The following is a 12,311-nucleotide window of genomic DNA, read 5'->3' as shown; positions in this document are numbered from 1 at the left end:
CCTTGAGGAAAAATACTTCTAACTATGTGGAGCAACAGTTGGCAGGCCAGTAATGGGCACAGAGAGTTTAACTGGTCGGTCACACGGTGCTATACTTGGTGCCTTCAGCTGCTAAACTGTAGTCTGGACATACAACCTAGCTTCTGTCCTACAGTTACTTTTCCATGGATACAGTTGCTTCAGTTAGAAGAGTATTTTGGAGGCATGACTGGGGCAAAGCATCTCAAAGGATACTCCTTCCTTTCAGTCATAAGCTAGACAACCACCATTTTCCCTTAAAAGTCTTCTTTCTATTTTGGTTAAGTTTTGATTGGCAGAGAGCTGAACAGTTATTATTTCTAGCTTTCTTAAAAATACAGCTACAATTAATATAAATTACATAAAGCTGCTAGAGAAATATCAGGACAAAGTGAAGGGAAGAACTCTTACGTGAGAGCTTCAAGTGGTTATGTCTTGTCTTTCTGTATGCTGTGGTCTCTGACTGCACAAGATCTCCAGTAACTTGCTTTTTAATTTAAGCAGCAGCTCCGTAACAGTAAACAGAATATTCCACGCTAAGCTGAGGTAAATTAACTTCAAGTATTCTGAGCATGTTAAGCTCCAGTACAGCACTCCTTCTTGTATTTACTTTGTTACAAACACACACACATCCTACTACATCATGATCACTACCAATATCACAGTTTACAGATTCAGAAATGATAGACCTCATTAAGTTATCTGCTCAGAAGACCAGCCCACAGAGGAAAACAGAAGCATAATACTGCCTGAGTCATAGTGGTAAAAAGCACACCTGGAGACTCGGATTCCATTCTGAGCTGCACAGCCATGCGCATCCACCTCTCTACGTTCTTAGCATGAACTGCAAAAGGGACCTCTGATCTAAAAACATGGACTTTCATAATTTGAGTTAAGGATTTAAGCTGAAAAAAACAAAACCATATAGAGATATATGGGCTAGCTGAGGTACTAGAAACAGAACACTTATTTTTAGCAGTGCGCTCTGCTTAAATTAGGCATGGTTCCAAGCAGCTCAGCATATCGTTTCTCAGAGGCACACAGCACAGCGCACCCTGAGACACTTAGAAGCCACGGCTTTATTAAAGTCATGTGACCTTCTGTGTGTGGTCTCACCTTTAGGAATCTGATCTCAAATAAGCGTGTATTGTGAAAATATGTGATACAGCCAATTTCCTTTAAAAGACAGTAAAATAAAGTAGAGATTATAGCTGGGAAAAAAACAGTATCTTATTCCACCTTAAGCAATCTCTCTTTCACAAGCAACATCCTATTAGTCCATTGATAAATTAAAACCTCTATCATAGTTTTCAAACTCTAGGTAACAAGGGATACGCAGTGCGCAGAAGTACTAGCGTTAAGTGAAACTGTTTCAAGTGCAACTACTGCCCTCTGTATTTGCAGACCAGGGCTGATTCCCCCTGCATTCTGGGTATTTTATTAGCAAGTTTCACCAATTAAAATATAGCTAACATTGTGAATGCATGACTCACATAATTAAATATAGCTAACACTGTGAATGCATGACTCAGATAATTGTGCTTAGTTGTGCTTAATTAGCCTACATAATACAGCTAGAAGTACTGATAGCTGGATATTGACAGAGTTAGAGTTCACTGATATTCAGGAAGGACAGAGCTCTCAACTCTTTCTAAGTTTGAAATTCTTCTCACCTGTGACTTTCCTCACTCCAGTACTTGTCTCGTACCTATTTGTGGAACTACGTCTGCTCTAAACTGCTAACACAACCTACATTTCAAGTCCAGAGCCCCAAACTATGAGACAACTTGGCATACTACTGTTAGCATATCATACAGTTTATCAGTATATTATAGATGAGCAACATGCATAGGAAAAAGAAAGCTTAAGACACTGGCTCACATTATTTGCAGGGAATATTCTGTTGCAAATTCCACAGCCAAAAAACCAGAGAACAGGTAGAATGCCAGTAGTGCTTCCACAGGAGAAGAATCGACTACCATTCTTTGCTGACTTCTGCCAGTAATAAAAAGCAGAGGAGAACAGTGTTGCATGACCTTAGCAAAAGCGTGTCTCTCGGAACTAATAGGATCTTTCCTTCACGCACTCATGAAAGTGCAAAATGGCTCAGATCATCGTAAAAGGAAATGTACTGGTGTTGACCAGACTTTATTCATTCCTTGTCTGCTAGATCTGACAATTGTAACAATATACTGTCAACAACTATGGGAAATAATTCTACTCAGAACACAAGCACTAAGAATACATAAAATTTAAGCTTATCTTATCACACGTTCCTATTTGCCTATGGGTTTTTAGAACAATGAAAATCCTACAGAAACAGACAATTGATGTTTGATGCTTTGTTTAGAAACAAAGTAGCATTTAGGTGTGCAGAAATTAGAGAACAATAAATGAGTAAGAAAACAAGAATTCCACTTCTCTGCCACAGATACGAATACACTCTGCAGCTAACGTGGAAGCACCAGAGGACTGTACAAACATATATACGTATCACAGCTACTCCTTTTACAAGTCATGCGTTTACTGATAAACAGGAACAGAGGCAGAAGGTCAAACAAGGATGGAACTGTAATCTAACACACGGCCCCTACCGGAAATCGGGAAAACAGTGATGTCTTGAGACAAGCAAGATGGCATAGGAGAGACCAACTTGTGGTCAGGACTTCTCAGGTTAGCATGACAGATTTGCTCCCTCAGTAAATAAAGCAACCATCATTCTCCATGGCTATCACTGGTGCCTTTCAGAAACAGTGTGTTTGAAAGGGAGGAACGTGGGGATTTCCTAAACTCCTAGCTGTTGCAGAAGGACATACTATCACTACTTTAAAAGCGTGAGAAGCAGACTCTAAAAGAAATTAAAACTTGTTTTCCTGTACAAACATGGGACTAATACTAAAGGAGGTATCCTCCAGAGCCTGCACAAATGTTCCAAGGGAGGAAAAAAAAAAAAAAAAAAAAAAGGATCAAGACAGCTCCCTCCCAAAAACTATTTATGGACCTGAAGATATTTAAGACCACAAAAGAAAACTACTAAGATAGCGGTGGAGATGATAACTACGGTAGGGTAACTGGATTAAAAAAGATCTTAAAGGCAGAGTTCATGTAGTTGTACCATCAGTTGTAACTTAAAAATGAGGGAGAGAGAGGAGGATACTTTGAACTTTTTTTAATCAACAGCACAGAAACTTGAAAATAAACATTAATTTACTCAGTATTCCTCCAACCATATTTCTCACTGTGCTAAATAAAATCAGCTATTCTGGAATCAAATTAAGAGTCTTCTAGCCCAGTAGCACATGTTTCCTCTTCTAGCTCTTCATCTTTCTGCTACCCATAGCTCAAGGATATCTTGAACTAAAAAGTATTACCATCATATTAAAAATCCAAATGCTTTTATTTTAGGATTTTATCTTTAGGAATCTTATCTCCTTATCTAAAATATATCCTCATGGCAATGAGTTTTGCAAGTTAACTGTTAAACTTGTGTGGAAAAAATCTGCCCCTTTGGTGCCCAATAGTTTCATTTTTGCCCTCTAGTTAAGAGATGAGGGAACAGTACTTTTTTTCCTTTTTCTTTTAAACCTTGTCTAGACTATTCCTGATTTCAGACTGTACTATCCCTGGTAGTTTTCTGTTCTTCCAGGCAAAAGAATCATTAGTCTCTTCTTGTGAACAACCTTGTCTGCCTTCTCAGTATACGTATTTTTAAACACTGTGATGCAGGAACCAGGGTGTAGTCTTGATGTTGTCAGCATAACATGAGTTCACACAAAAATAATACAGTGCCTGTTTTGTCCTCTGTTCTTCACAATTATACCCATTAAACTTTGGACAATGCTGAGCATTGACTTGATCCTTCCACTACTGTCAGCAGCTTCATGATCTTTTTCCCAAGTGGGAGTAACCAGTTTACAGCCAAAGTACTGTATTCATAACAGGTTGTTTTCCTTCCCTTCATTCTGCAGGCATCTTTGCATTTGACATTTTAATTATACCATCACCGAAATCAGATTTTTTTTTTCCCCAGCAGCAGCAGCAAGATTTATTTTCTAACTATTCCTCCCCTTTTCCAAATAGTTTATTAATGTATTCAGTAACACAATATTAGTATAGACTACTGAAGGGACTCCAAGGGCAGTCACTCTCTGTTGTGAAAACTGAATATTTATTTCATTCTGACTAAAGGGTCTTTTTTTAACGCAATACAACACTGAAAGGCAGTTCTAGTAACAAGGCAAAGTGACAATGGATCCCCCATGACTCAAAACTAGGTATAATAAATATACCCTTATTCAAGACATTCAAAAATTGACACTCTAAAATACTATACCCAGATTCCCAAAGATCCAGTGCTGCAGAATCACCTGCTCCATAATACGCCTCTCACTAATCTGGAACAGCTAGCTTCAGGAAAATCATAGGCAAAGATTTAACTTTTAACTGGCACACTTCCACAAAAAATGGTAAGAGTAGAACCAAAAAAGAAGTCAGAAATGGGCAGCAACTGGTCCAACTATTATTTCTAAGAATAGTATCAACAGTACACAAAGGCAGACTTTGATTACGACACCTCGAGATTACACTGTTCTTCATACAAAACAATCCTTTGTCTTCCCACAGCACAGAGACTTAGCCAGCTTGATTTCCTTTATTGATTTCTTTCAGGTCAGCCTCAGCAGCAGACTTAAGGTAAATTTAACCGCAGGCTTAAGTCCACCTGGACCTCTGCTAACTCTCTGGTACAGAACTCTGACAGCTGAGGTGCCGGCCAACACATTTTAAAACAGGAAATGGATTTTAGGTTCCTAAAGCAGCAGCTAGTCATCTACAGAACAGATAGATAGGAATGTTAGTTCTTGTAAAGAGCTGTCTAGCATAGGTGCTATGGAGTTCAACATATCTCAGAAGGTATGGCCATCTGTTTAGTGTTTCTTTTTAATAATGACACTTTATTATTTATTTGGCACTGTCATATATGAATTCTTTCTTTAAATGATGTTTAAAAATGCTTTGGCAAGGCTCTGAAATGGGCATGGCAATGTTTCCTGGCCATTAAGTTTTGAAGCATTAATTAGCTCTCTGGCAAAAACAGCTTTCAATCACATGATTCAATATGCACCATTCTTTAACTGCCAAGACAAACAAAAACATCGAATCCTAAGTCCTGCTTGTTTTAAGCATCCTACTGGGTGACAGCACCCTGGGGAGAACAGCAGCAGCCAGTTCACAGTATACAACATTCTCAGTTGGGTCCAATCCATAGCTCTACAAAATCAAATAATAATACGGTATAGTTGTGTGCAAATAGCATTAGAAAATGGTCTCAGTCAGTGCCGCACATGCCTGCATCAGCTCCAGGAGTTGCTCCAGAGCATGCTTATGCTTTTCAACTTGTACCTTTGTATATGCTGAAGATCTCAGGCCTAAATCTTTCCTTTCCATTTCTATTCCTCTGCAAGAAGTTCAAGCCAGTTCCCAGTCTTCTGCGTGTCAATCATTCTGAACATATTCAAGTTACACACGTCCTTTTCTTCAGAACAGCCAGGCTTTATGAGGGACAGAGCTCTCTTACTTTTAGGGGGAACAGTACTGCAAACGAAGGACCTGACTGTGAGGGAGTGACAGGGAAGTGAGGTTACTGTTCTGAAATGCTGCAGCATTAATCACCAAATCAGCTCCCTTTCCCAAAAGGTAACAGAATAGGAAGTATCATCTCTTCACTGATCCAGAAAGCTAAAAGGCTGCTTTGCCATGAGATATTCTTCATGCCTCAAGCAGTCATTTTCTCTGCCCTGACTGCTTATTTATGAGCAGACAACTTGCAGACAAACACTAGCTGGACTCCAAAACAAGTAAGAGCTCTGCCACAATTGCTCTGAACCCTAGGGCTTAGTAGCTCTGCCATGTTGTGCATAGGCAATCAAGTGTCTATCTCACTTTGGGAAAGATACCATAAATGCTAAGCTGGCTGAAAGACTGTACTTGGCATTAATTGAATCATTGATCAAAATAGTGATGTTGCATTATGTTTTAATCTTTTGACAAAGACATTTGCATAAAATGCTTTATTTGAACTCTCATGATTCCACACCCTGACAGGCTGAAGCAGCACAGATTTCTTTGGGATGGAAGGCTTCTTAAATAGTAATTTAGGAAGGAACTCCAAGGTGTATAAAGTAGTAAGGTGATTTCACGGATGGGATCTGAGCCTGATGAACATAGCTAACTATTCAAGCACGCAGGCAACAACCTGAGCAGATTCATCTCCAGCACAATTGCTGTTTTCAGGCATAAGAAGGGCTAAAAATTTTCAGAAAAAGCTCAGCAGGGCAAAATTTAAGTTGCCTGAATATAAACCTATGCTTTAAAAAAAAAAAAAAAATTAGAAGTTGTAAATCTGGAAAATCCAGCATTGATTATATAAAAATAGTTACCACAAAAAACTAAACACACATCCATTGTCTTCCCTTAAACAATTCTAAAATTCTAATTAGATAACGTCATAGAAATGGGCTTGTAACTGTTTTGCGTACAGTTGTGTTCAAAGTTCTCAGATTTCCTTATTATTATTCTTACAGTAGGGTTTTAGCATTCTAAGATCACTTGAAATAGACTGTCCAACAGAAAAATACTATATATTAACATGTAATTTTAATTAATTTAAACTTAAAACCATTAAGTTACCTTGTAACTCTCAGAATAGCCATTCTGTTTACTGAGTACTACAGTTTTGATATGACTTTACTGTTCTTGCTCTACACTAAGATTGAATCACGCTTTAATTTTTAGTATATGCCTGCAACCTGTGATGCCATAACATTCAGAGTGCTTCATATATAAGCTGTTCATTTACTACAAGCTATCACTTTCTGGAACCTATACAGGTTGGTGAGCATTTAAACAGAAGCATAACCAAAAGGATGACAGCGTGGTTCAGAATTGTGTGGTTCCAGTACTGCACAGTGTTCATCCGCAATAGGAAGGCTTAGTTTAGTACAGATTTTGATGAGCCTAAGGTAATATAATGAAAATGAGGCCTACAACTCATGCATGATTCTACTCAATGATTCTACTCATACCTACTATAACAACAGGCTTCATACCTTAGACCATGCTGTAAGCTAACAACTATTAGCCTTAACAGTAATTACAAAAAAGATTTATTGTAAAACGTTATGGGAGATATAGTTAGAATGGAGGATCATGACAAGATGTACCACGTTTTAGGAAAAGCCCAGCTTTTGGTGTACTTTATAAGACAGTTACGCTGAACATATTTCAGGCCCAGCTAATAAGAGACTTCATTTATAAATACAGAAATTATATTTGTGGAAAAACAAGGCTTATACGGTTGCATTTCATTATTTCAAGAGGTGCTCAAGAAACTCCACTACTGACTACCCTAATTTTGCAGCTACACGTAATTGGACTGCATTAGATAAGAAAAGTACAGCAAATATGGTTGGAGGATAAAGTACAACACCATATTCCACTACTGACTAGTTTCATTTGTAGGCTTGTATTTGATAAGTGCCTAATCACATGAGGGAGCTACTATCCCCAGTAAACCCACTGTAGTGTGTTGGCACAACTGTTTGAGCAGCTACAATTCACAAGCAAATAATTTGCTTTAATTCCTCATTATGTTGCAGCCGGTTCAGTTCCCTGACTCAGTCTGTCACACATCCAGATGCGCTACCACATTATAAGGGCAGAAACACTTCAATGAGTTTTGCTATCATGAGAAGCGCTCACACATTCAGTACCTGAACAGAAATCAACATCTCACTGGCTTCTACAAAAAGCAGTTCACTGCTTGGAACTTGGTCACTCAAACCGACACTCCATTAGCCGGCATGTTGCAAAGAAATCTTACCACAGCATTCAAAGAAATTAGGTAGGAGAGCTTCAGAGAAATCCCCTCCCATTTGAATAGCTGAATGACATAAAAATTTAAAAAGATTTGAAGAAATTTGTATTTACCTTCTTTTGCAAGGACCAAAAATTCATCATCTCTCACGCATTTTATTCCATATAGTATTCAAATATGGATTGAGATTATAATACCAGTATCATTACTAGAGAGAAACAATAGACCTCATCACCAGGAGCAAAAGTGTTTCATTTGGTACTGCAGTTTCCTTTACATTTCTAAAGAAAAGTGCAAGAACACATACACACAAAAAGAGACTGCACTGCAGCACTGAATGAAAACAGAACCATTTCTTATACTCATGAATAGGCTCCATAGAAGCTCAATAGCAGCACTGCTCTCACTAGACGAGCATGTGTGAGGATGTTTCAGAAGCATTACTGTTGAGCAGCAAACCTCAGAATATTTCCATAAGAGTTGGGAACAGATGCTATAACTGCACATTCCGGTAGTGAAATTCTCCTTACACTTTGCTCCCCTGTTTTAAGGATAAGCTTTCAAAACTGGCCAAGATGTAACAGAATACAAACACATTAATACTATAACAGTCTTGCGAAAATTTTTGTTTAATAAAAACATCAGTTTCACTTATATTTCTTTATATTTCTTTTTTTGTTCAGCTAAATGACAAGTTTTCTTTAATCCTACAAAAATATTTGCTACTGGAGCAAAAAAACCCATGTTTTTTCCATACCATTAGTTTCTGCAAATTTCTGAACATCAGCCAAAGTTTTCAGTTCTTTCGTTGGGCAAGCTGACACACACAGAGCAAGAGATTTGATCCTCTGATGTACTAAATCAACATTACATGGATCCAAGAAGAACACATACCTAGAGAATAAAAATAGGTGAGTTTTTATTTTAATGAACAGTCAAAAGAATTCACATATTCAACATATGCACTACAAAGGTACTGATATTTACAGACATCTGGATCACAGTACGGATACTTAACTTTACCAGTCTCCTGGTAACTTTTCAAGTCTACTCAAATGGTATTGTTTACGAAACAGCAGCACTTCTTCATAGATGCAGGTCATAACATTCACAAATAAAGCTTCACTCCAACCTTAAACTTAACTTCGAGATCTCCAGCTTTTTCCAAAAAAGATACAACAAAACACCCTGCAAGGTTACATTTATGTTATAAAAAGGAATAAGTCTGTGGATATTTCAAATCTATATAAATTCAAGCAACTCAGAAAAGCCTTTAAGATTGATTTTTCCATCTCACTGGCCCATATTATTGAATAGATCATTCTGGTATTTATTCTGAAATGAAAGTTGGCTATTTCAGGTAGGCCCATCTACTCTGATGGTGTAGTGCGTTAAAGAGATTCTATTTGATACATATCCACGATGTTCACTGTCATTTAAAAATACAAGTTATGAAGAATGCATTATAACCTCTTAGGAAACGACTCCTAAGTATAAACATCTCACCGCAAACGCTAACTACAGTATTGTCCATTCACGGTATAATACAGATGGGGAACCTTTTCTTTCCTGAAAGTTAAATAAGTCTTTCATAGTCCTTTTTTGGTGATAGGCTGTGCATTAAAATATTCTTTTCATATTATCTGACATCATGATAGGAAAACAAAACAAAATAGTTGTTTACTCATGGATCATACAAAATGGTATTTTATGTTTATTTTAGTAATCCTTATGGTGGAAATTTATTCTGTAATCAATAAATATCCCTTTAGATACCAGAAAAAATTATTTACTTGTTACAATGTGTTTATTGGTGTTCTAACAAAGAAAAACATAGCATCCAAAGAGATTAATGCTTTATTTAGTTGCTTGGAACATTTAAGAACAATCTTCTGCTACGACAGAAAGTGTTACAAGGAAAAAAGACAAAATCATAAATCTATTTTTAAACAACAATAACAACAAACCTCGTTCAAAAATCACAGCACAGACACTAGGAAAAGACTGCACATATTACATAACTTGGCCATGTGCGTAATTGGTTAGTATTTGCTTCCTGTCTGTACATTTTCAGCTTACATGGTAATTACAGTCTAACCTTCCCCTGTAGAAAGACTGCTGTATTATCCAATCTCTGTGTACAAGAATTATGAACATTTAACAGGGTTACTCAGTTCTTAGCCTCCAAGCTGTCTTACTTTGTGAAATTCCAAACCCCATGCCATCTACATTAACTACAATAGAGTAACAGACTTAAATAGCATTCGTAGAATATTTGCTACGAATTTTGCTAGAATATTTGCTAGAATATTGTCAAGATCTCTGTGAAGATTATCCTGTACTTTCTTTTTTTTTTTTTTTTTTTTTTTTTTAAATAACTTGATAAATAATACTGAACACCTGAGAACTCTGAAGGCAATAAAAGTCCCGGAAGTAAGCACAAAAATAAAGATTACCACCCTTTGTGTCCATAGTCAAAATAACTATGTTAGTAATTATAATTCCACACTTTACTTCAAAGAAAATACCTTTGGGCTGATCCTATTATATACAACACCAGGGACAACCAGGCACTCTTGCTACAGCTTTCTCTCCATGAAAGCAAATTCATACAGATGCTACTTCATACTACTGATGGAAGTCTACGGAAATCAATATTGGAATTTGACATTAACAAGCTAGATTCCAAAACATCTTTGACAACCAAACAAGCTAGAAGAAACATGGCATGATGAAAGTTACTTGAGGTAAAAACAACTGCATGCAATTTTGAATATGTCAGTTTTCTCTAGCCATAATAAATACCTGAAATGCTAATCTTCTGTTTAATTTCAAGCTGATTCTTATGTGCTTAGGGAGAGGGAAGAAGAGTTTAACTTTTCACAAGTCAGGGCATCAGAGTATAACGGTAGCACTGCTAGCAAGTTATCCCTCCTGAGGTATGTAATTCAAAATAGACTTTGGGATAACTTTTCAAAACGCATCACAGGAAAATTCTCTTTTACAGATGCATAGGATAACCTTGCTTACACTTATTGTTTCAAGTTTGCATTTCAAAATGTTACTTATTTTTAAACTTCCAAAAGAAAAATTCACATTGCTAGGGAAGTAATTCAGAATAAAATTTCAATACAACTAGTGATCAAAAAAGAACAACAGTTACCGCTCTTGACTAATAGCTTATTGAATAAGTGTCCAATTACTTATTCATGCCCATGAGAAACACAGCGACTTCCTCTACCCCTGCAAGAACAGGAAGACATAGTACTGTTTCGTACTCCACATACCTTTGATTCTAGAAGCACGAACAGTAAGTTTAAGCAACTGTGGCAACTTATTATATGTACAAGTCTATCTTGCCTTTAATTATTTTGTATATTCTTCTATTTGCCAAAGTCATTGATTTTCTGACAGCCCTCAAGGCATCTCTTCACAGTGAAATGAGCACTCTGCAGAACACTGATCTATAGCCATCTTATTGCAATAATGGAGAAGTGAATTTAATGATTATCCAGTCTATATCAATTGTGTGTAGGGCATACACAGCTTGACTTAGCTATCTAACTTCTCCGCATGCATGCTGTAAACTCCTTCCGAGTTTTCCTACTGCCTGGAATCAAACCTTCTCTTGAGTGATCAAAAGCATTTATTAGGGTTGAATGCCGCACTAACTCTTCTTTGTAGTGGCACGTGCACATCTTTTTGTACTTGAAGGAAGGACTAATCCAGACTGAATTCTGTCCAAGTAACAAAATATTGCTGATAAAAAACCAGACTGAACCGGCATTCATGAACTTGTGTTTGGCTGCTGCGGTCATCATTTTATTTGTAAAGTACTCCATCATGTCAAAGGCCATTTTTAACCCCCTTGTGGCATCAAAATTTGACAAACAGATTAAAGTGGATAGGTTCAAGAAGAATGTGTTACTAGGGCTAGACTACATTTCTGATTCATATTCCAGATCACAGCCTATTAGAGCTATACAGTGTTTTCTTAGCATCATAAAGACACAGCTGATTCACTTTTTGTTGATGAGATCAAGTTGTAAAAAAATCTCCTCCACAACATTTAGCCTCACTAGCGTCAGCATAGCTGATGTACACTTACTAAATCATGTCACTGTGAGAACTCTGGCTCTTCAACCCTTACCCACCCAGATTTTCCACAGCCACAAAGATCACGTCAATTTCACTGTCTCGTGACAGTCCCTATGGCTTGCTGTCTTGTAAAAGAAAGAAAATTTTATAGATCATTTAGCTTTTCTGCCTTGGGAAATTAATCACCCTAAAAGCAGAACCAAATTAACATAAATTCAGGTTTCTAGAACTGTATTTGTAGAGCTTCAAGGCATCCTTTTCTCTATAAGACCTCAAATAATGGCAATAAGAACACTTTATTTTTTCGGGCTGTTTATAAAAG

General features: G+C 37.1%; 1 protein-coding gene across 9 annotated transcripts in view; it reads right to left on the bottom strand.

Moving 5' to 3' along the window:
* Positions 1-12,311, bottom strand: part of SLC44A1 (solute carrier family 44 member 1) — a 65,226-nt gene that overhangs the window by 32,499 nt on the left and 20,416 nt on the right. For all 9 annotated transcript variants that reach the window (XM_068927176.1, XM_068927177.1, XM_068927174.1 and 6 more), the window contains one exon: positions 8,649-8,785. In XM_068927176.1, coding sequence (XP_068783277.1) covers positions 8,649-8,785 — 137 coding nt within the window. The remainder of the gene's footprint in view (positions 1-8,648; positions 8,786-12,311) is intronic.

The sequence above is a fragment of the Struthio camelus genome, chromosome Z (assembly GCF_040807025.1).
Source record: "Struthio camelus isolate bStrCam1 chromosome Z, bStrCam1.hap1, whole genome shotgun sequence".
Taxonomy (NCBI): domain Eukaryota; kingdom Metazoa; phylum Chordata; class Aves; order Struthioniformes; family Struthionidae; genus Struthio; species Struthio camelus.
Note: the sequence above shows the minus strand (reverse complement) of the source record. Positions and strands in the feature narration are given on the sequence as shown.